This window comes from Cinclus cinclus, chromosome 12 (assembly GCF_963662255.1).
Source record: "Cinclus cinclus chromosome 12, bCinCin1.1, whole genome shotgun sequence".
Lineage (NCBI taxonomy): Eukaryota > Metazoa > Chordata > Aves > Passeriformes > Cinclidae > Cinclus > Cinclus cinclus.
In genome coordinates, this window is record NC_085057.1 from 11,964,146 (window position 1) to 11,989,567 (window position 25,422).

The 25,422-nt window shown below is 42.0% G+C and overlaps 1 protein-coding gene across 5 annotated transcripts; it reads right to left on the reverse strand.

The window, feature by feature from the left end:
• Positions 1 to 1,456: 1,456 nt before the first annotated feature.
• Positions 1,457 to 24,162, reverse strand: IP6K2 (inositol hexakisphosphate kinase 2). Of its 5 annotated transcripts, none has more exons than XM_062500551.1 (6): positions 24,067 to 24,162; positions 8,396 to 8,695; positions 5,924 to 6,146; positions 5,025 to 5,200; positions 3,650 to 3,825; positions 1,457 to 2,241 (listed from the first exon to the last, which is right to left on the reverse strand). In XM_062500551.1, exons 2-6 carry the CDS (start codon positions 8,595 to 8,597, stop codon positions 1,744 to 1,746), a joined length of 1,275 nt encoding a protein of 424 aa, XP_062356535.1. In that variant the 5' UTR covers positions 8,598 to 8,695; positions 24,067 to 24,162; the 3' UTR covers positions 1,457 to 1,743. The 5 variants fall into 5 exon arrangements, with proteins under 5 accessions (XP_062356535.1, XP_062356536.1, XP_062356534.1 ...); XM_062500552.1 differs by lacking the exon at positions 24,067 to 24,162 and adding an exon at positions 18,860 to 18,882; XM_062500550.1 differs by lacking the exon at positions 24,067 to 24,162 and adding an exon at positions 15,990 to 16,012.
• Between the last annotated feature and the right edge of the window lie 1,260 nt (positions 24,163 to 25,422).

Genomic DNA, 25,422 nt, shown 5'->3' on the forward strand with positions numbered 1-25,422 from the left:
GCAGAGGACATCATCATATCCTAGACTGGAGAACTCAAAAGGAAACATCACCTTGCAGCCATGGCTCCTCTTCTTGTGCTGAGCACATCCTGGAAACAACAGGCAGGAGAGTTGCTCATCAATGTTGAACACATTTTGCAGCTGAGATGCCAAGAGTAAGTAGCCCCATCCTCCCCTCTTGCCCAAGGCTTTTTGCAGCCAGTGCCAAGAGAGGTTCACAAGGCCCTGTCAGCTGCACTCACCACTAGAGTCTCACCCAGAAGCAACACATGGCCTGTTCAGATGGGCTGGACAAGCCCATCTGCAGAGACAACAACCCATGTACCGGCATAAAATACTGAGGTGACTGCAAGATGTAAAAATACCCGTTTAAAACCAACATCAGTCAGTGCCTAAACTCTGTGGAACAACACAAACCTGAACAAAAACCAAACAAAAAAACCCCACCCATAAACTCATGTATGAGCGAAGATAAAAATCTTCTTTAAAAAGTACAAAGGAGCACAGGAGAGCCACCAAACAGACTTTGATCAAGAGAACTTGATAGCAACTGCTTGGGAATATGAAACGGAAGCTACAGGGTTATAGCCAGCTGAAGAGGGTGACCTTCCACAAGCAGATCTGCAGCCTTCCTGTCACATCCCACCTCTCCTCTTTTCAACATGCCTGCAGGCAAAGTATGGGCCAGGAAGATGATTCACCTGACTTTTCTGCACAAACTGACTCCTTCATTCTGATTATCTGTAACAAGAACTTCCACACCCATTTTTCTCAAGCACTATCATGATGACGTACAAACCTCTCAAGGGGAGAAGTCCTGTATCTAAAAATGGTTAGATAAATGCTCCTCTTAACAGAACCGTTGATTTAGTTACTTTGTTATTTCAGTTACTCACTACCCTCTCACCTCCTGATGCTTCCTTCCTGTCAGTTTGTCCCAAGTAAGATTTTAAACTGCTTAAGGTACTACTTTTCAGGCTTGGCAGCTGTGCCTTGGTTTCTGCTGTTGCAGCTATTCCTGTGCAAGTTTTACACATTTTGCCTTAGCTTAGGTTAAATAACATCTATAGCTCTCTAGAAATAGGTTACACAGTGTAAGATCTAGTTACAAGATGCAGGAACAAGAAACAGGTTGTTGATTTCAAGAGCAAGTTGTCCACAGATCAGTCCTCATTCTGGCTGGAAGGGACCCCGGAGGCCTCTTGGGAGCTGTCTTCACCCCATCTACACAGGCCCTGCTGTCTCAGCCTCTCCTCAAAGGGCAGGTGCTAGGCCCTGCCAGCTCAGTGGCTCTGCTGGGCTTGCTCATTGCTCTTGACAGGAGGCCCAGGACAGACAAGGTGGTCTCATGAGGCAGGTAAGCCTTGCTGTTCATATGCTGCTTCTGCATTACACCAGAAACCAGAGATCTGAGCTTCTGCTCCTCCTCAGTCACCAGCAACAACAGAAGCATCACTTACAATGAACAAAAAGAATTTTATTGGAACATATACACACAGGGATAACAGAGGTATCTGAGTAATCAAATATGGAATGTTTAAGAAAGTTAAAATAAATAAGGATACCAAGTTTTGCCAGTGCTAGGTCCAGCACCAATGTAAATAAATGCCCTCTGAATAAGTCTGACTCTGACAGGACCATCCCTGCAGAGCCTGTAAAGATTCCTACCACCAGAAAGTGGCCAATAATTTTGGAATACAGAGAGTCACAATAGTGCTTTCTACTGATGTGCATTCACACTGTTTATTCACTACTTTCGTCTCTTATTTCTTTAATAATATCTATTAAATTCTGGAGTCCAAAAACGTAACCCGTGTCTTGGCCCTCATGCACCACACTATCTTCTCCATAGTACTTGCAGGTTGTGTGGGCAAAGTCTATCATGCGGACATCGACAGTACTGGCAGTTGGTTTGTAGGCATAGGCTCCTGCTGACTCATCTGAAGATTCCTCTGAAAGGTCCTCTATGTCCTCTGGATCCGAGTCAACGGCAACTTCCTGCCTTTCCTTTCCATCATAGATGATCAGCAAGGAGCTTGAATAGAAACGATAAGACTCCTGTTTCTCCAGCACAGACTTGAGTTCAGTAAGTTTTTTAATAACCGACTCAAAGAGTTCCCTGCGCAGGTATTTGCCATTGTGAAAGAACTGGTAAAGTGCTTCTTTAAATCCTTGGACTGAGAGTTTTCTTCCATGGTATTTGTTCATGAACATCAGCTGGCCAGTGCCTGCCTGGTAGACCTGCATATGTAAACACAAGACAAGAAATAAGGAATCGTTAAAATTGCTGGTACACTGACACCAAAGCCTTGAGGGGGACACAAAGAAAAATTAAAAACTAAAGAACGCACGCTCCTTAAAGCTTTTACAAGATGACATACTACTCTAAAATTGCTCTTGCACAATTACAGAAATTGCTATCAACAGATCCAGCAGTGCCTGTGCAACTCAGAGGAAGTGGAAAGTTCCTTCAGTTTAGATTTGAGTTTTTCCACCCAGAATGTAAGAACAAGGACTTCAAGTGAGATTTGAAAGGCTGCAGCCAGAATCTCCGAAGTCAAGCTGCAACTTGTACCACACCACTCATTCAGCTCATTACCTGCCTCTGCTCTAGGATGTACCAGTTGATTCGCAGCATGCTATGATCTGAGTGACAGCAAACACTCCTACACAAAACTAAGGTGGTACCCCATAATCATCTGTATTTCAAGAAATCAGAGGTGCTCCTGCAGGAAGGCACAGGAGAGTGGTATATACAACCGATAGTTCAATAATGCTTGAACATCTGGGTCAAGAAAGGATTGCAGGTGCTTCCAAAGTCCCTCTTTGTTTTCCAGCAAAAGTCAACACTGGAAAGTGAACAATGGCCATGCCCTGCTCAAATCTCAGCACTCCGCGGTTAGAAATGCAGCTCCCACACTTTCATTTCTGCCTCATGTTTTTCTCTGAAGCTGAACAGTAAGCTGAACACCACAACATGCCAACAGTCCTGCTGTGGAACAAGTCCTAGCAAACTGCTAGCATTCCTGGAATCTACTGGATAGGAGGAGAGAAGCTTCAGGAAAAAAAACTCAAACACAAACATGTTGTTTCCCATTTGTCACTCTAGGAATACAGAAACAAGTAAACAAAAATTCAGGTGAAAGTCCACACAATGCCTCCTCATCTGGCAACAAGTCTTATCACATTTACCAATAACTTACTGCCTGCACTTTGCAACTTAAGCAGTGAAAGATCTGTGGCTTTTCAAAGTTACAAAATAGAACTGATTGCTTGTTAATATTTTGACAAATTTCCACATGCTTAACTCAAAATGCATATAACTGACCCCCTGTAACTGTTCCCTATGCTGTCCTGAAATGTTAATTGAATTGGTAGTTTTGACAGTTTGGAACTGCTGACATGGTGCAGGAGGCTGTATATCCAGAGCCTGCACTCACTGATGCAGAACACGGGATGCAGTTTGCTCCTGCAGATGCTGCCACCTCCAACTGATCAGAGATATTCAAAGTCCTCACTCCCCTCCGCGAAGGAAACGAAGCACAGCAGCTCAAGTATAACAACTTGTGAGATGACTACATAAAGCCAAAACTCCACTGACAGAAACAGGTGCAAAACTGCTGGTCAGACAGGATGATTCTCCTCTCACCTGCATGCCACAGACCCGCACTCCGATCACGGCCGAGGTGCTCTGCTGACACTTGCGGATCTGATTTGCCTTCTTCTCCTCGGACGCGTCGTCGCCGTGCTGCCGGGTCCCCATCTTCAGGTCCAGCACACATGGAACCTCGTAGCGAGATGTCAGGTTCTCCAGCAAAATGAATTCTGATCAGTTAAGGAACAAGCCTCACAATGAGGAATACAGGTTTTAAAAACATTACCACAGATTTTATAGTGCCTCACTCTTAATTTTAGGCATATCTAAAACTTGTCTAATATAAAGTAATCTAGAAAAGTTACAGTTACATAAACTTAAGATGCCCATTCTGTTTTAAGCTAGTTACAGCTTTACTGGTCTTGAGAGACTAGCGAATTTCCACTTTATGTGAAAACCAAAAGCAACCAGGGTTATACAGAAATATAACGTGGCAGCTGACTTTGAATTATGAAGTATTTCCTGTCTAGCAAGGGACTTTTTTTCTGTGGGAAGTGAAGATTTGGTGTGTTTGTACTACCATTCAAAACCAGTAACATTTATATTATTACTGTTCCAAAGATATCAGATACTTCTTAGGCAAGTGAATAATAATCTATAGTGAAATGGTGAGGGTACCAGCCAAAAAATCCTATCAATTTGATAATTTATTAGTCATGGATGTTTCAGTATTTCATCACTGAAACTCCTCACACATGAGAAATTTGTTTAACTCAGCATTTAGATACTACTACTTTTGCAGGATGTATCAGTTGTATCCAAGCCTACATCAAGATCATTTTTTGCTGGAATACTCAGGGTGGAGATATTTGCCTATGGTACCACAGCACAAACCCAGTGTGCTTCAGCCTTCATGGATTCAGTCAGATTTTGTTTCTCATGCTCCAATCCTACATGACTGTTTATATTCAACTTCCCTTAACACTCATTAAAGAGAGGCTACTAGAACATCCTCAATATTTAAGAAACTAATGAAAAGAGGAAGAGCACACTGGTTCTTAAGATTACCAATAGCAAAACAGTAATAAAAAGTGACAGAACTCATCTCCTTTGAAAACTCCCATTAGAAACTCCTCATGTGGAAGACACCAAACACATTGTGCTGTAGAACCTGTCCACTAACCCACAATGTGAAGATTTTAATTAGGTTCTCTGTATTTCCTAGCTTAAGTAGTTTGTTACATGCTGGAAAAACCCATGTCTAGAAAGTGCTGGCAAACCTTTCAAAGATGCCAAATAAATCTCAGCTTCAGAGAGTCTCTCGGGACTGCAGTTAAGCCTGCTCTGTACTCTTATCTGGAATGTTCAAGAAATAAAAGGCAGAGCCCTACTCGTTCCATTGTTATGAGGTACTTTCAGGAAAGGATACTATACTGATTTCGGTGCTTTGCATTTTCCTTCATCCGCTGTAACTGTTGCTGGTGACATTTCATGCTCCAAGGATTATGGTGTTTGAACTGAGAACTGACATTTCCTTTTTTCTCTACAGTATAATACAAGACTTCAGATTTCTTCAGCCACTCAAATTCTTCCTCCAGTTTGTGACTAGAAACACAGAATAACATAACAAATTACAGATCAAGAGGAAAAACAAACTGTTGAAGAGGGGTTATCGATGGATTTAACTTTACAAGTTATTTTGCTCACCATCACTGACAGTAAGCAAAAGTTTTGTTTTCCTCTCTGTACATGTGAACAAGATGCCCATGAGTAGCATTTCAACCATTACAATGCAAGAGGTAGTGATGCACTTGAAGGTTTATCCTTTGCTAAGGTCACTGTTTTCAGCACAACACATCACAGCTCAGACTTTATGGTGGGCACTATTAATAGTAATGAACAAAGGGGAAAATGTCACTAGCAGGGATAAAGCAGGATTCCTAACAAAGTATGCCATACATGGTAGGACTTAAATATGTTTGGGTTTTTTTTTTTAACTATTGCTCTTCTGCAGGTGGGTGAATGCTTTTTGTTTGTTTGTAGGGGTGCTTTTTTGTGGCCAGGTTTGTTTGTTTTGCGTTTTTTTTTTCTTCTTCTTTCTGAAGCTTCAGAAATAACTTTGGGAAATCTGTTTCAGCTGACCACAGCAGAAAAAAATGAAATTACTCAATTTAGCCTTTACTGAGGGCTAAGAACATACTAGTTTCACTAGTGGACCTGTCTGCACTGAAGAGATCAGGAAAAACAAAAGAAACAAGAAGGAAATGAAAGCGAAAGAGTTCTGGAGAATTCTCTGGAAACAATCAGACAGCTAAAAGTGAAACTCACCTTTTCATTTTTTCCTCTTTCCTGTGCTGCCGGACCCATTCCTTAGATATCTTCTCATTTTCTAACAACATTGTCTTTTTGTTAGTCCACCGCAATAGCTTACTTTTGGGTTCACAGTCAGAGTTATCTAAGTTTTCTAAGTTATCGTGGTCCCCATTTAATGGATATGCTATTAGACATAAGTTTCCATCTTCATCCTCTTCAAAGCTCACTGATACCACACCTGAAGAGAAAAAGGACCCAGACAGTTATGAATTGCTCAAGTGACAACTAAGCCTTGTAGAACACACTCTTTTACACTAAGAATACAGCAACTTTATTTTTTCTCTTACCCCAGTCCTTAGTTTCTATCTTGCCACAGGCCAAACCTCATCTGCCAACCTAACAAATATCAAAAGAGCTAGACAAAAATGACACCTCACAAAAGACAATTTATCATATTGGCACAGCAATGATACAAAAGGTAATTTTCTCTCTGAGGCAGTGAAGTAACAATCAAATAATAACAGGACACAATTTCAATTAATAAATCTTTTTATTAATTAAAAAAAATAAATCTGACTGGTCTGATTCTAAGTGAGATGCAAAACATTTGTTAACATCTTGCAGTGAAAAGGGACCTGCACAAAAAAATAACTCACACCAAAAACTCCTTAAATTTTGCACGACAGCAAAGCAAAAAGCACGTATCCAAGCAATACTTGGTTAACAGATCCCTAAGGGAAAGGAAAGATGTGCAAGGAGAGCAAAACAAGGGAAATGTCACATTACAATAGAAACTAGTCCAAAAGCTTCCACTTAAAATCACCATGTTAAATTACACATTTTCTTCTATTTTTTTGGAATATATTTTATTGATACTGGTTACGCAGCAATCTTGTGGAATAAGTAACAAAAATGCAATACAAAGCAAATCTGTTTGTGGTACAGAAATATGGTGAACCTCTAAAGCATTTTTTTCTCCTCATCCTCCCCTCAAGAGTCTCTAGAACACTGCATTGCATTTTAAGACTCTTAGTGGAGCACTGAAAGATGTGCCCAGTGCTATGTGAAAAAGTCTCATAGGTTAATAGAGAAGCCATAGCAATTATTTGAATTGGTTTTTATTTTGTTTTCCAGTCCTCTATTTCAGACCAATCAGTCTGCACAGCTCTTGCAGCTCATCACTAGCTAGGGGAGAAGTCTTGGTGAGAGACTGGAATTTCCAAGCTGGGCAGGCAGCTCCCAGACCTGCAGTGGCTGGAGCACGGAGTACAGAAACTCTGACTGTCCCGCTGTCACAAAGGAAAGGACAATGGGAAAAAGGGTGGGGGAGCCAGCTAGCAAATGGCTTCTTTGCCTTTACTCTGGAAGAAAAAAAAAAAAAAAAAACAAAAAACAAAAAAAAAAAAAAAAAAAACAACAACAAAAAAAACCCCAGAGGTGGACCAAGTGAGGCTCCTTCCCTCCCCATACTTCCCAGAAAGCCACATACACTAGTACAATTGTGCTATTACATTTTGAAAAGTATCATTCAAAGATCAGATTTTCTTCCAGTCCAACAGAACTTGCAATTAGACATGGCAAAAAGTCTCTGTAAATGAGCAGAGAACATTAACTCTGAAACATCACTTAAGTCTTCCAACAAATCTTTCACAAACAGAACACAAAACTTCATTACCATCACAATTGTTAAAATTAATGTGCTTTAAAAAGCAATTCCATTTAAAAAAGTGCTTCAGACATACTATTTATTAATCATCAGGCAGCAGTTGATTGAATAGGAGAAAGAAAAAGAAGTATTCCTGTTAACTAGTTCAGTTCTTAGGAGAACTGGAATTTCCACTCCTATATTTCTGACTCAGCCTCATCACAGCTACTTGATCCTTGCCTAGCTAAGTGCCATGAATTTTAATTTCCTTAATGGCAGAAATAACACTTCAAGTATTCAACAAGACACCTTACTGGCATGTACTTATTGCAATCGAAATGAAAGTCAGAGGAGAAATCAAAGCACGAAAGAGACCACACCTAAGCTTACACAAAACACTGTTATCCATCCTTACCAAATCCTTTGTAAACAAACATTAAACAAGTGGCAAAAAAAAAAAAAATTTAAACTCCACCAAAAAAAGCCAAAACCAAAAAATCAGCCCCCCAAAAAATAAAACAAAAAAAACACCCCACCAGCAGATAATTACTGAAAATGTTCTCAAGCTGTTAGTTACTTACCTGTGCCTAAGGGAGATATATGGGCTATCACCAGCAGAGTTGCTCTACTCTAATGCTGTTAGTCAGCCCAAACACCAACTTGGCAAGCATTTCCACCCTGCATCTCCACAGCCTGCCTCAGACAACATCAAAATACATGAAAAAAAACCCCTAAAATCTCTTCCACCAGAAGAGATTTCAGAGAGAACAGAAAGCACAGCACACTTGCATTAACAGAAACGAAAGGCCCAACCAACCCCATTCAAAGGTTTGGTAACTTACCCTCATATTGTGGAGTGAATTTACGCATTTCTGTTGGGAGAGTCTCATAGAACTGGTGTTCTCTCTGAATAAGAGGTTTACAGATGGTCTTGTCATTAAACCGGAGGACACAGGAGTGTCCTCCAACTTGGTGGACAAAAGGCTCGAGCAGGACACCCTTGGAATAGTGTTCCACTTCCATTGCTCCAAATGCTGGGCTCATCCTTGTAGCACATTAGACAGAAGGCGGCGACAGTAGTGAAGGCAGCTCAGAGCCTGAAGCCGCCGAGACGCGCAGGTGTTTAACTCTGACTGAAAAGTCTGTTAAGGCAAACACAAGAGAGCGGCGGCCGTCAGTGTCTGCGCACGGTGCGGCCCGGGCAGCGCGGCGAGGGCGAAACGGGGCCGAGTACGGCCGAGCGCACGTCGCTCTCGCTCCGAACGCGGCCGACTGCGGGCGAACGCGGAGCGTAGTCACGAAAGCTCTGGGGGACACGCCCCCGCCGAGCCGCAGCCAATGGGAGGCTTCGCGGGGCGGGGCGGCCAGCGCACGAAGCGCAGGCGCGGAGCGGCAGAGGGAGCGCGGGGGCCAGTGCCGTTCGCCATTTCCTCCGAGGAAAGCCGCCCGTGGCCACCCGGCCGCTCCCGCCACCACCGGGCCTGTCGCGATCGGACTCCAGCGCCCGACCGCGGGGACAGGCGCGCCAGCGCTCCCAACGACACCCCGGCCTCCTCCGCAGGCCAGTCCGAGAAATTAACACCGGGAATTAACACCGAGCGTACAATCGCTCCGTTCCAGGCAAGGATTGCAACCAACAGACGTCCAGGGTGGGACGTTTATTTCACCGCTTCATTCACAACTACATGTCAGATACCGAAAATATAGCGTAGGTGCAAGCTCTTTACAGGCAAGCCATAACGCTAATGTGCCATTTCCCAAGAACGTTTATTTCCCTACATTCAGCAGAAGGCAGTGCTTTGTGCCAGCTGCATCCAAAGGATCTGCTTCTGTACCCTGTGACCTCAGCTGCTCGGTTCTGGGCAGACGCCAGTTTCGTGCAACCTGCATTTCAGAAAGCAATTAAAGGAGCGACGCTGAAAATCAGAACATGACTATCTTGCTCTCTGCCTTCCAGTAAATTTTTAAGTTGCGTTACTCTAATTTTAGACCAAAGCTTTAAAGATTAACTTTTTGAGGCTAAAAACAACCTCATACTCATTTTGCCTGAAGATAGTTACACGAACAATAATGCACTTAATTCAAAGAGACGACAAAGTGTTCTAGGTCACAGGTCTATTTTTATTTGTCCTCCTTAGATATTTAACAGCTTTACATTAACTGGAAAAGCAAAGACCTGCAGGCTTAAAGCAGTGGCACTACCAGAACTACCGACGCCTACAGCATGTCCTGGACATAAGAGCATTAATTGAATTTAACAACTAAACTGCTTAAAGAAACAACAGATCGATCAACTGAATGAACTCCAGGTCCTGGAATGTTTACCTGCACCTAAGGATAACAGGTCAATAAGAGGTGAATGTGTTTTTGTTGGTAGGACTTTTGGTGTTGTTTTTTTTTTTTTACACTCCTCTCTTCCAAGTGCCTTATTTGACAAAATCGTATCAGGTTTTTCTTTTTTTCTTCCCCCCCCTTTAATCTGGAATAGTATTCCCCAGAAGCAATACTGTCTTCTGATAAGCTGTATTATTATTAAAGCAATATCAATAAAGTTTCATTTCTCTTTGTACTACTTTTAATTTCCTACTGTTTTTTTCTAATGCAGCTACTGCATCACCACAGAATTTTCTCACCTACCTCAGCATCAACAATTCAACAACTCAGAGACACACATATAAAAACCTCTCAGTTACACCCCAAACACAAGCCACTTCAAAAAAACTTACCCAGCTGCACCAAGCTGAGCAGCCAAGCTGAAGTGCAAAAAGCCACGTAACCATGGCTTGTCCCCACGTCCGGGCAGTCCACTGTAGCTCCTCAGCTGCCTCAGTCAGAAGGGAGTACTGCTACTGATCCAGTGACAGATTTATTTCTCCATGACTCCCACCACAGCAGCACCCACCCCATGCACAGCCACACTGCTCTTCACTAAGGCTCACCTGCAAGCTGACTTACCAGCACATGTGTAACACACTTGGAGATGTCTCCAAACACGTACTTGACAAGCCACATTAGCTCCTGAGTGAACTCTGAGAATTGTTTCCATTTTCTCTTACAGAAATTATAAGCATCAATCTGTATACTGCACCAGTAATTTTACAACTCTTGAGTTTTCATTAGGATTTTCTAGAGCCAATAATGCCTCCGGTGTCTGGAATTTCCGAGGGAAAGCCAGAAGTGTACCAGGTTTCACTGGAGGTGTGGTAACACATGTACATGATCTTGTAGTGCCAGAGCTTTACACTGGCACAGCCACATTTAACAGCCTTGCAGAACAAAAAGAACAGTTTTTCCAAGATAGTATCACCATTCTGTGGCTGTCTTTCTAATTACCCGAAAGAGAGACACTGATTGCCAACTGCAGGGATTCAGACTGAGAAAGTACCTTGCAACATCCTTTAACCTCAAGCACTTAAATCTGTCCCATTCCTCCTGTGTTACAGTTGCACCAGGAGTTAAATCTGGAAGATACTTATGCCACAGAAATTACTCTAGCAAAATCACCTCCAACACAGATAATGTACACCTTGTTTACCCAACACATCTTCAGGGAGCTCATTAGCAGCAGCTCAACTTGTTTGTTTTCACGGATGCCCAAGTGATCTGGACAATACTTGCATGCAGATCACCCCACGAACTCAGCAACGGAACTGCCAAGCACAGAATAGGACAGGACTACTCATTCTACTTCACCCCTTCCTGAACAAGTAAAATCTGGCCGCACATCACACAGTCTAACTTCCTATTCGAGGAAAAAGAAATCAAGGTTTTTTAGTGCTCTGATGTTATATAAATTATTTTATAAGTTATTATAAGTTACACAGTATTTAGATAAGGGTGTTTTGGGTTTTTTTTGAGAGAAAGGTTAGAAGCATTTATACGTAGGCCAACACAGTCAGCACTACCACAAGACAAATGTGAATCTCTATCAGAAATAAAGGGGGAGGCTCACACAAATGGAGATGAGTTTACTGTGCCTGTATTAGTAAGCTCTCTTCTGTTTTTATCTTCCAAACACTACAGCACAACTCCCCCATGTTCCGTTTCTACGACTGAATTTTTGTAGTACATATCCCTGCTGTAAAAGCTTTATTAATACAGCTCTGCAGCAGACACAGTATGCAAGGACTGCTGAAGGCTGTGTCAGCAAAGAGTTACTTGCTATAAAGCCTTTAGCTGAGCTCCGTAATTGTGCAAGGCAACTTTGTGCCTTTTTCTGAACCTAAAACAGGTATGATTTGAACATAGTAATAGTGCTCAAGAAGATAGCAGCAAGACCTCAATCTTGTAAACAACTTAGATTTCAATGAGGCTTTAGTTTTCACTCTGATCAATTAATATCTTCTAGCCATTCAAGAAGCACTGTTTGCCTAATAAATACAGTCTGTTTTCAGTCAATGACATTCTTCTCACTTGCACAAAGGTTTTGAGTAAGGTCTTATGATCTTTTTTTTCTGCTGCATGCCTTAATATTACTATCACTAACAATCAGGATTTCTTTGTGGTTTTGGCTCTCCTTAACATTCAGAATTTTGCCATTCAGATTTAACAGGGCCTGGAGCACAACTGTAATGTCCATCAGAAATGCTTTGCACTGTTTCATTTAGAAATACCTTAACTCCATAAACAGCCTCACAATATGCCAACATGGTTGCAGTTCCTTACAAATAAAAGCTTTCACCTAAGACCGACAGTTTCAAGTGGCATTGATGTTGACCAGCACAAGCACAATGCAGTTCTTCACTGCCTTTCCTCTGATTCTACACCCAGTTTGTTCTCAATGCTCTTTGGGGAAGAAAGAGCCCAGAACAGCTGTTTTTAGGCAATCTTCCCAGACAGCAAATGCAAGCTCGCTGTACCCTGCCCTTTTCCTCCTACATGCTTTTACGTGCCTTTGACTAAGAGTTTTTGTTCAAATAACACATCAGCCAAAAAAGCAGATTTACTAACCCTGCACATGTCAAGCATTTTAAAAAAATCTGACATAACTTGAAGGAGCAAACAAACATGTGCCTAGACACAGTAACATTAGCTTGAGCAATGTCATTCCTACAGCAAGCAGAAAAAGATGCTTAAAACCCAAACCTGCAAACCATAAGTGACATTTATAGACATCCTATCCCCATCACATATGACAATGACCATCAAAAGAATACCACAATTAATTCATGTTTTCAGGGTTTTAATATTAATCTCAGGTGACTTCATTCTTTGGAAGGTACTTCATGTCATTACAGATTCTTGACTTAGTCCCACACATAATTGCATTAATGAACACATCCTCTGGAGAGCACAGGTCTCAATTAACCAGCAGCTTCTTCCTTCATAACAATCTCAAAAATAATACACGTCCTGCCAAAACTTTGTCATGGTAAAACTACTGATGTAGAGCTGCCCTTCTGTTAAAACTGGGTTCTCCCTAGTTCAGGCTTTTTACTTTGCATGGTTAGCATCTTCAACTCCACGTAGCCATAAATCAGCTTTACGGGGACAGAAATAGCAAGGCAGCAATGCTTTCTGCCTGTCCTTTTTTCTCAGTTCACTGGGGAGTGCAGAGGAAGCTGACAGGGCAGAGATCTGCAGAGCAGAGATGCTGCAGGGTGCTGAATCAGACAAAGCAAAGCCCCTTCCCAAGGTTCCAAGGTGTCATGGTTTGACACTGGCACAACACCATGCACCCACAAGAGTCGCTCGCTCCCCCTCCCCTGCCACAGCTGCACAGAGGAGAGAAAAAAATTAACAGAGGGTTCACAAATTGAGATAAGGACTGGGAGAAAACACTTCAAGGGCAAAACAGGCTCAACGTAAGGTTGCAAAGTGAATTTATTACTAACACAATCAGAAGAGCATAAAGAGAAGTAAAATAAGCCTTTAGAACACCTTCTCCCCCCAGCTCCTCCCTCTTTCCCACTAACAGCACAGGGAGACAAAGCATGGGGGTTTTTGGTCAGTTCATCACTGAGGTTTTCTTCCACTGGGAGCTGAGTGCTTTCCCTGTGAGACCACAGGGTCCTACCCACAGGCAACAGGTCTCCAGTGTGGTTCCAATCTCACGAGCAGAAGGTCTACAGCACCTGCTGCAAATTGAACTCCCCCCAGGGGCACACAGTCCTCTCAAAACTGCTGTGATGTGGGTGTCTTTCCATGGTGTGAAGTCCTCCAAGGACAGGAGCTGCCTCTGTGGTCCCCCAGCTACCAAAAACCAGGCCGTGCCAAATCAATATACTAGGAAACAGAGGAATGGCACAGTTAGCTAACAGGAGAGAAGAGTATCAGTGACTTATTAGATCAGCCAAAGAGAATGCTGCTTCAGCCCAAAGAACACTCATGAAGAAACAACAAAGCTGAGAATGGACACAGGAGATGCAAATAACAAGGTGGAAAACATGGTATGTTTCCGAGAGCCCACCCCAACACCTGTTGCATGCTCAACATTGAAAAGGTACTTGAGGTCTGAGTTGGTAAGTCATTACATTGCTCAAAGAGAATGATCTTTCACAACTGAAGCAGGACAAACACATTATAAGAGCTTAAAATAATACACCTATAAAGCAAGAATAGCTACAGGAATTTTACGACTCCTCATATGACTGAACTACTTGTTCTGCTACTAATAACGTGGTACTTTACAAATAGCAAGGCACATTCCTTGAATCAGAGAAAGCAGAGGATGCAACTTTAGACTATTAAATGCATTAGATACGTTTAACATGCTCAGGTTAAAAGGTCTTGCACAGCTTGTGATTAATTTTGATGAAAATCAATGCTATTCCTCCACACAAAACACTGTTTTATTAGTAAATGTGCCCAGAGTTCTTACATTCACTCTAGCTACTGCTTGGCTCAGGAACTGAAGTTACTCTGATGTGCTCTGTTTCCAGAAGTTCTTAAGATTAGAATGTAGATACTCGTATCCTCTAGTGTCCTGTCAGCTGCCTTAGAACAGTATCAGAAATACATTTTTAAAATTAACTACATCAGATTAGGGAGCAAACTTTTTAAAATAAGTGTTTCTAATTCTTAACAGAAAAATGAGCTCGGCATTCATCACAATTGTTTTAATAAATTCCTCATTTTAAGGATACATTATACCTCTACATATAATGCAAATCCCACACTAGGATACTTTTTGAAGCCTTCTGTATCTACAGTAGAATTAATATAACTAAGCAGTAAAAGCTATAGTTTATAATTTTTAACTCACTGGGACAGAAATGCAAAGCCTACATAATAATGTGCTTGTATGAATCTGCAGTTTTGGGAAAAGTCTTAAAAGCAACCCTAAATTCTACATGATTACAAAAAGCAAATGTCTATTTTGGTAACTAATTTGGAGGGGAAAGTTTATCTTTAGTAGAAAAGTGCACTGACATTGTCAGTTCTCAGAATTTTTTTATTTATAAACAAAAAAGTATTATAAGCATCAAATAATTCAAATTTAATAAAGCAGACAATAGTCTTCAACCCTATGAGGGGTAGAGGGACAGTATCATAGCGTCAAGGGGGAGGAAATACTTTAAAAGAGACTGGGGGAGGAAAACCCCCTCTTTTTCATTAAGCATAACTTGAAACAGGTAGTTGTGATGATGAAGTGATGCTGAGCTGTAACTTTCTATGCAAGTCAAGGTTATTTAAGCTCTTCTGCAGCAAATCAATCAATATAATGATCATTAAATTACTCAGGGATGAGTAAGCACGTTTTGTAAAAACACTCAGCAGAACACTTAAACTCAAGAGTAACCAACTCCTTCAGACCCACATATTCAGTCTATGTGTGCATTGCCTTTGGAAGCAGATACACTTCCACTATAGCTTTTAGTGGTAAATCATGAGGGTGGCTGGGAGTCAGACACCGTAGTGGTACATCCATCATAACCACCTACAGACACAAAAAGCCAAGAAAAAGCAAATTTTCCTTGTTGCATGCCATGCGCTTGGGCTAGACCAATAAAAGAAGCCACCTGCTTCTTAAAAATATTGATATAATGTCTTTTTTTTTTTTTTAATCTTACCTTTACTAAATGGCTGGTAATTGCAGCACTACATTGCTGCAGTTTAGAAAAATTAAGTAATGTCTCCAGATAAAACAAATGCCTTGGATTAATCTCACAAATTAAGGGCTATGTACTGCAGAGGCATACAGGCTGTCCACAGAAAATTCTGAGTCAGAAAGGACCCACAAGGATCATAATTTACTTAATCATGCATAACAGATGGAATCTAGAATCCCAGAACTATACATGAACTTGTGCACAAAATTCCTGTAAAACATGTATGCAAAATCCTTTGGGAACATAATGACTCCATAGCAGTTAGAAAGCTAATCCTCTTTTTAACATTAGCTTTCAAAACATTAGCAAACGTTTAACATTAGCAAACAAAAGATTCCCATCAAGGAAGAACACATTTTTCTGCTTTCAAACTGCCATAAAATACCTTGAAATGCCCTAGTTTCTTCTGAGGATTTCAGCTGTATCACACCAAAAGGTACTACTCCTCCAGGTATTTCTTCTACTCTGAAAGGACAGGGACAGTCCAACAGCAGCTACAATGGCAAAGGACTCACAAGTGCTACATTAAAGTCCTGGTCTGCTGTTCCTCAGGAGTGTAAGATAGCACCCTGAGATATCCTTTCTTGTAACCAGAGCATCAAGCCTTTCCTATTCACTAAGAATTTTGTCTCTAAGACAGAAATGAAAGACCATACACTGAGATGTTGAAAAATGTATAAAGATGCGCTCTTTCAATGCAAAACATTTTTTTTAACTAGCAACATGTTTATCCTATCTCCTTTTAGTTCCTAAACATGGAGTTCTAGTTTTGTCTTCCTTTAAATATAATCCAAACACAGACAATAAACACTGCCAGAGAGGTTAAGATATGTATTTATACCTGTATATTTAACACCATAGCTGCAGAGCCACCTCCTATACCAAAAAGACTTTTGAATACAGTTTTAACAGACAAAACTAAGAATTATGAAACATCAGGCATAGCATATTAAGGGAGCAAACCACACACAAACCCATCTGAAGCTGCACAATGTTCTATGACTTATTCCTCACACACAATTATTATTCCTATCTTCCTTAAACCAGCTCTACATTATTAGGAGAAACTCATTTCCCCAATCCTTTTGTCTATGAAAGACAAGTCACCAAGGCCATCTCCCAGAACTTCTAGCTTCTTAATATAAGCATGCACAGCAGCCCCTCAGCTACAATTTCTTAAAATTCAGCAAGGAGGTTATGTACCCAGTGCAACTGATATTTCAACATCTAAAAAACAGCAACAGTTTTCAGCTTTCCTTACACCATTTGTAATCTGTAATCTTAACACCTACATACACAAAGTTCTGGAAAAATGCCAGTTTTACCTCTCAAGTAAAGCTATTTTATCTCCCTGGAACTAAAATAAAGCCAAGTTACAAGTTACTAAACATATTCAGACAGAAAAGAGCATGCAATTCTGACCCATGCAGTTTTTTCAGGGATTGTGTAATTTAAGAACCAGTCTCTTTTCCAAGTAAAAATGCCATGGAAACTAAGAAACCTGAACCACCAAAACTAAGCTACTTAAACTTCCTATTTAGAAACTGATCCATCTTAAAACAGTATTCTGGCATCCGAGGCCAAAATCACCAGTTGCTACAAAAAGACAGTACCACCCTTTGTCATGGAGAAACCAAAATAGCACTCAGCCTTTAATCTTCTGAAAATATGACAGCAAGAACTAAATTGTGTGAATTACACACATGAAAGTATTATTCAAGACACCAACACCCCCAAGAAATTCCAGCATTAAGATTAAAATAAATCCAAGCCTATGCCTTTCTCATCACCATGAATTTAGCAGTCTGGGAGCTGTATTTCGAGTCACTCAATGAAAGAACATGAAATCTTTGTGACCAGCCCTTCAGCTGTAACCCATCTGTCATGTATGAGAAGAAAAATAATGTTCATATAGGACAAGTGTCAAGTCCCTTTCAAAGTCCACCCTCATTTAGCTACACAAAGATTTTGTCTCCATGTAATTCCTTTAGAAATCCCAACCTCTAATGCTTTTTATACCATAAGCTGTAGGGGCTCAAAGGACAAGAGTGCTAAATTAAAGCTTTGATGCCTAAATCCTACAATCCAAGGTAACTCCTTGATCAAAAACTTCCCAAGGAATGCACAGCAAAGATCACTAACAAATTATAGGAAGAATGGTACCCGAAATGCACAGTTACCGATTTCATGCTTCTCATTTATAAACACCCCTCAGAAGGAATTTAGTCCCTTTATGTGGAAAAATGATTGAAAAGTAGCCCAGAAAGAGATAGTCATTATGCCTTGGAATGCTCATCTCCATTTTTAACTGTAGTTCTACAAATGTAGGTTCCAAGAATATTTCTGATGACAAAAATCAATGGAGTTTTTGCTCCAGAACAGGTCACAGTAATGAGATGCATTTAATATATATTTTAGAACTGCATTTATGTTTCAAAACATCTCAAACTACTGCAAACACATCTCAATTCAGATAATACAACCCAGATTTGCATCTTAAAGGGAAGAGTTTGTATGATTCAGTGATCCCTATAGGCTCTTTCCCTAAAGAGTTGAAAGTAACTGGGACCCAAGACCTTAGCTCCCTACAGGGATGCCAGTGCAATTATAGAAGTTCACATGCAAAAGATACAGTAGAATAATTTCCATGTGCTTCTTGTTTAACTGCAGCAGATTGGACAAGAGCAAATAAGGACAGACGTTTTACCAGACAGACTCTCACAATAAAACCAAGGGAAAAAATCTAGACTGTTTCCTCTGGTAAATGCAACTCACTTCAAGAACAGTTTCTTCCCAGGTAAATGACCTTTTCTACAAGTACACCTGCACAGTACTTTAAAAATGCTTAAAAAATTATTTATTTCATTTTTCATTGTTCAGTGATCTGCTGTTACACCATCTAGGGCCAGTTACAGGCTTAGCATAATAATCACTGCCAAAGAATTAATCCATTTTAATCTCATACAGTTTACATATTCAAACAGCAATACAACATCACTTGAAAAAAAAATTATAAATTTCAGTAATCTAGAAAAAGAAGCTTCATCAGGAGCTTGGCTGTATTGCACTTATCCTTGCAGCATGAAACACATTTTATGATACATAAGAGCTAGCTAGTTTAAATAGCCCAGGCAATAGGACACAGCTGTATTTTGCCTTATTCCCTTAAAAATATCTGTTGCTTTAGAAGCAATTTTTATAGCAGCCAGCAAGTGTGCGCTGCACAACTGTCTTCAAAGAGAAACCATCACTCACCAAAAAGGGAAGAATCAGACAGGATTGCAAAAAAACTATTTTCTCTTCAAAATTCCACAACATTGCACCACCATGCACAGTGTGCTGATGTTCCAATTCTGCATTTCCAAAAAACAGCACACTATGAGGGGAAAAAATATTTCAAGAAATCAAGCTTGTGAAAAAAAAACACTTTATTTTTTGAAAGCAAACTTTGCACATAGTTATGTTAAAATGTTATTTGCACTTTAAAACAATCACGATTCAGTGCTTGGGTTTAAATACATCAAAGGCTTTGTTTAATGGAACAACTTGAAGTCAGTCATCCTCTCACCAGGCAATTCACTGCAGCTCCATCAGCATTTACTTCATCTACCTTCATCCTCAAGAGACTACTTATCTATCTCCACAAATTCCAAATTACACCCCCAACTATTTTGTTCTCTCCCTGTTGGAAATGATACAACTTTTAATTTTTTCTTATGTAACTTTGGTCAGGGTTATCTCAAACTATAGCCCAACTTTAATACCCACAGATGTCTCTTCAGAAAATTGACTGGTTCTATTAAACCAGAACCAATTTTCCTAAGGTATCCTGAACAGATTCCCAGTTGCAATGACAGTTATATTAGTATGAACACACCTACCCATCGATTTAACCTTGTATCTCCTGTTAAATTGAATCAGCCACCTGAAAGTGCTAACACCTTAGAAAGATAAAGATGAGGCCTATCATGTCAGGCAGTTTCACTTCTCATTTCTGTAGCCTCATTAAACTAAATTATGTCATTTAAAAAAAATCAATTGCTGTCAAACACTGTCTCAATACATGCAAAGCACAAGGCAAATGAATTGCCATTTTTCTGGAAAAAGATATGAAAAAGGAAAAGAGCAAATGTTAAAAGACAAAAAGATCATCTTCAATAAGCATGAACTTAAGCAGTACCCACGTTCCTGACAAGGTTTCAGGCAGTGTAGAAAATTTCTGCATCACAGCACTGCACAGCTATTTGGGTATGCTTAAAGCCCTCTGTGACTCAAGAAAGTAAAACTGGTTTTGCTGTGCTCATTCTAATACAGACTTTGGCATAAACCCCCCAAACCCTTGCTTTTTCTAACAAAAAATAACCTCAAGAATTGTATCTTCTGCCCTCGAGTCTATTCATTTTAAGTCTCAACAACCCCGGGCACTATTAACCAGTTTAAGCAAGTCATCCAAATTATTTTTTCATTCCTTCCAACCTTCTGGTTGCCAGCACAGCAAGACAGAAGGCAGGGACCAAGAGAGGCAGTGCAGCTGAATGGCTACTGTGTGTTCCCTGATCTTTTGGACTCTTAACTGGCTGATGAGCACGTGCTCAGCTCCAAACCAGGCACTGCCTGGGCCACCTCTTGCCCCATCATCCCTCACGTCCTACCATCCATCATGGCACACACACAAAGCAAGACTCTCAGTGGTCAAAACCATTCTATGAGCAAGCCTTTCTTTTTCCAGTAAAAATGCAAAACTGGGCAGTAACTGTCTCCAATACAGAATCCCCCACATTCAGGAGCAATCTGGACAGAGGGTCAAAGGCTGCATGTTGATAGCTGATAACAGCACAGTGGTACGTTCTGTACCTATTATGAAGATTATCATTCCCTTATTCTAATACAGCCTGTCTTTCAGAGACACAGGAAGGGCTGCAATGGCTTTGTGCCACACAAGCCAAGAATTTGCAGAAGATTTCAGATTTCAAGCTCTGAACATCTGATTAAACACAACCAATGACAGACCTTCATTGGAACAAACAATTTTGTTTCCATTATGCCTTCCAGTATTTCAGATTTTGCAGGAGAATTTTCTAGCTCCTTGCAGGAAGTGATACAATGTCATGCCGCTTTTTGCAGAAAGGGTAAAGAACTTTTTTACAATAATTACTATGAAAGGCCCAAAATTACCATTCTAATAAGATATTTCTAACAAAAGTTACAGAAACACATATCTGCAGTTATACCGTAAAACTCTTAAAATACAACCTATTGATAATTGTGAACTATCCCTGTATTGTTTCAAAGATTCAATGACCTTGGACAAGACAAGAAGCCAGATAAAAGAATTAGCAAGAGGAAAAATCCTCTCCCCGCAATGGAAAATTTTCATCTCTTCAAGCAAGGCAGAGATGCTCAGCCGGACCTGCGTTGCCTGGAGACCAACCACAGCTTCTTGCCAACAGGGAGGAGCTAAGCATCAGCAAATTCAACAGCTGGTAAGTGGATGAACTGAATGAGAGGCAGCAAGGTTTTTCCACACGTCAATGTAAAAACCTAACAGCTTCCAGATACTGGTTCTAGCCCATGCTCACTAGATAAACATGAATTATTAGGAATGTAAAATGTCAGCTTAAGAAAGCTTCAAACTGCTCTATATTTGGCTCCTACCCTCACACTTTGGGTACAACTAGAGCAGTAAATACCCTACACAAGATAAAAATTTTAGCTGTACCTCAGTTTCTGCCCTTCTCAATCTCTGGATGCGGTATGTGAATTTTTGGAATGTATTCCTACCCATTAAACACTTTATGTTTAACAAGTTTAAGCAAGGGTGCAGAAACATTAAGGAAACTGGTGAATTACATCAAAAAGGAAGAGCCTATACCTTGGCTTAGCATCAAAAACCACATCAACTCTTGTTTCATTTCAAAAGCCAGCCTTTGCTCCCAGCCTTTCCCACTTGTTTTGCCTATTCTGATCCTGGACCTGCTCTCAAGCTCAGGCAGGAATTAACTTGGCTGCAGGAGTAGAACTGACCTCTCAAAGAAACACCTCAGCTATCTCCCAGTTTCTAATGACCATCAAATTAAGAATCATTGAAAATAATTGACATTTAATACAATTTACTCCAGAATATCCCTAGATCTTATCTAATTCAATTCCTTCAGAGTACTCAGACAGTAAAGAGCTAGAGATTTCTAAAGAATGGTTTCTATTTAATTTATCTCTGTAGGTAAATTCCACAAGGATATTGTACATCACTAGTGAAGTAGATCTTTTACTGACAACCTGACAGCACACATTTCCCTGCCTCCAGCTAACCCAAAAAGGGCAGACATTTGTGTGTCACCACTGCTGATAGACGGAGACACCCTCAGTGCCTCGAGGTTTGCACCCTTCTCCTAGCCTTCAAAAGAAAAAACATCCCCAAAATATCCTCACACTCACTCCCCACCTGACTGGGGAACAACCAAAGCAACACCAACACCACTGATCTGGATGGAAACCCAACCACTGACAGGCAGCAGAGGTTCTTTAACATCTTTTCTCATCCTGGCTTTTCAAAACCTCATGACTGACAAATGTTAAATCTTCCTTCAAAGCAACTGGTAGGGAAAGAATTTTTCAGAGTACAAAGCCCAGGATTCATATGATTGACCACTGTCCAGTTTTCCAGCTGCTTCCAAACTACCATACCACATGGTTATGACAACTCTGATCTACCATTCCTCCAACAGAAACAGCAACATAAAGCTTCCATTGCTTGTATAACTGAAGTACCACAGACAAGATAAAAGACTGTTACTTCAGAAAGGTATAAATATCAAAGACAGGAAAGGCAAAAAACCAGTTTTTCAATTAAATGAATGTAAATTTATGAAAAGCTACATGGCCAAGTTTAATGTCTACAATCTCTTACAAACAAGTACATGTGAATGGCTGTAATCCTTCCCACAATGCTTAACCAGGATACACTTCTGAATGCTCTTTTAAAATTTGAAAATTAAAATAAAAAATATTGTTAAAATAAACTTTCCTGAATTCTGGCAGTTAAATCACAGGGTTCTTCCTCATTTATTAAAGAAAAAGATGTAACAGCAATCTGGAAGACAATAAATCAGCAGAAGTAAACAAACTGAGTTCATTTTTGAAACACACATATTTATGTGTGGATGCACGGGTATATAAACCCAGTTTCCATTCCATAATGTTACTAATAAGTCCTGAAAACACACAATTTAACTTAAAGAAAAATTTACAAATCAGTTTTGTCTTGCGTATGAGAAAAATTGTGAGCAAAGAGGCCAGTTCTTGGCCAAAACAGCCCTGACTTTGTTATCCCCCCAAGTGTCAGATCTGAACTGTTCTACTACCATTTCAGTGCTGCATGTTGAGTAAATGACCAACAATACATCTCCTGACTAAGAAGTTAAACCAAACATTAATATTCCAGAACAAATATCAAAGCAAAAAACTAATTACAGTATTTGAAACAAAACTGCCCTCTTAGATGTTCACAAAAAACACTGGGGCACTGGATGCCTTTCTAAAACACCTGAGTATATGGGACACATAAGGCAAAAAAAAAAAAAAAGGAGGGGGGGGGGGGGGGAGTAGAGGGCGATTAAATGCCAGCATATATCTGGAAAGATATCAGTGTTAAACATGCGTACTTTTCACAGTGGAATTAAGGCCAAGGGCATATCAGGGTGTAACCACCAAGAAGTTGTTATTCTATCAACAACGACAACATTTATTTTTTTAAGCAGAATGCTTATTTCCAAAGCCTCAACCGCAAGTGTTTTTGTTCAAACCGTCTGTAGCTACGTTAACAAGGTATTACAAAATCGTGATTCTCAACCCAGTTCTCAACAAGGCATCACCCAGAACTTCCAGTTTACAGAGAAAAAGGGTATTCTTGAGCATCACATCCACTTATGCAACACATCCCGCAGCACCCGTTTTTCATTTAGAACTATTACCGGGCGTACCAAGCAGCCGTCAGAGCCGCAGGACACCCATCACCCGGGCAAAACGGCCAGACAACGCCTGCCGATTCACAGAACTGCTGAGTAACACCGTGAGGCGACCACCAGCCCCGGGGCCAGCAGCCACAAGTGCGGGCCCTCCCCGCGCCAAGCCCGGGCCAGCGCGGCCGGCAGCCCCCACGGCGTAAGCCCCGCGGGGAGCGCTGGAAGCGCCGTACGGCCGGGGGATACTCCGCGAACGCTGTCACCGTTGTCTCCCCGCCATCCTCGCACCCCTGAGGTGACCCCTGGCCAGCACCCCCCCCTCCCCGCCCGCTGCGCCCGGCAATGCCCCGAGGCAGCCACCGAGCATCCCCTCCGGGTAGCCGCCCGTCCCCACCTCGACGGGCCAGGCACCGATCTGAGGGCGGGGCTGCAGCCGTCCCCTCAGCGGAGACCGCCCCGGGGGCAGGGGCAGCGGCAGGGAGAGCGGGGCGCGCCCGTTACCTGGTGCTGGGCCGGCGCCCGCGGCGGCCTCAGCGCTTTTGTTCCTCAGACGTCAAGATGGCGGCGCGGCGCGTGGCCGGCCCTCCTCGCTCCGGCGCGCCCCGCCCTCCCGGCCGCCTCACCATTGGCTGGGCGCGCACCGCCGCGCGCTGATTGGGCGCCGCCGGTGCCGCTGTTGCCAGGGGAGCGGGGCAGGAGCGGCTTCGCTCTCCCTCCGCAGCCCGGCGCGGCCGCGCGCCCCTTCCACCGGAGCAGGGGCGGCGGGGACAGGCGAGCCCTCAGGGTCTCCCAGCGGGCGCTGCCTCCGCTCCGCCAGGTAAACGCAGGGCACAGCCTCCGCCCGAGCGGGCAGCGCTGGCCAGCCGGCCGTGGCCCCGAGCGTGGAGGCACCACCCAGGCATGCACAGGCCGGGGCCTGTTCCGTTCACCTCCTTGACCTGTGGATTCCTCCTCCGCAGGCCGCAGCGGCCGTGGACAGGGCTCTCCGTAACTTCCCCTCGGTGCCTGCCTGAGAATCGTTCGTCCCTGGGTCAGCTCGGACGGGCTCAGGGCATGGCTGCAGGGCTCCGGCGCAGCGTCTGCAGAGCCCGTGGAGCAGAGGAGGCTGGTAGGGCTGCGTGCCTGAGCTCACTGCACAGCCTGTGCTGCTTTTGCTATAATCTTGGGCAAACGCAGCTGAAAGTCCTTGAGGCTCTCCCCACTCAGCTTTACCCTGGATGACTTTTTCGGGTCCGGTGCCTGATGTTCAAAATGCAACCACAGTCGTCAAGGTTTCAATGCAAAGCCATGAACTGTGGGTAGCAGCACAGCCATCATCATTGTAAGGAAAAAAAGAATAATGAGATAATTGCAGTTTAAATTACTAAGCAACAGTCTCTCTGACAATGAACTTAGTAACGCTCTGCCATCTATTTAATCACACTAATGAGACAGAACAACTCCACTTAGATACAAATCACTCTGCATTTCATTTAAATAAAGGTCAGAGAGCTAAAAGCCACACAAGCCAGCACGCTTCTGTGGCACAACACACCCAGCAACAGGCATCCTTTTTTTTTCTCTAGAAGGGACCCAGCCATTGTGGCTCTGAGCTGCCATGGCAGGGCTGCATAGGGCATCTTGCTGAAACCTCCCACTTTGGCTTTCCCACTGCCTCCCTGTGTGTGGGCCTCAGGCTTCTCTGGCTCAGGAATGACTCCTTGGTTTGGGGAGGTGAGCATTGGTTCACCAAAGAGGTTTAGAGGGCAAGAGATCTCTGGTTTCTAATTGTTCTAAAATAAAAGCATGGCTAGAGTCTTGTGTAAGAGACAATTGTACCCCTTGGTTCTCACTGCATAAAATATGCCTCTTATTCAT

Bases quoted from the DNA above. Each gene is read 5' to 3' on its own strand.
- IP6K2 (XM_062500551.1), bottom strand. From the start codon at position 8,597: ATGAGCCCAGCATTTGGAGCAATGGAAGTGGAACACTATTCCAAGGGT. The intron at 3,826-5,024 runs GTATCCTTTCCT...TTAACTGATCAG, and splicing joins AAAGCACCGAAATCAGTATA to AATTCATTTTGCTGGAGAAC. The intron at 2,242-3,649 runs GTGAGAGGAGAA...TTACATATGCAG, and splicing joins TGCGGGTCTGTGGCATGCAG to GTCTACCAGGCAGGCACTGG.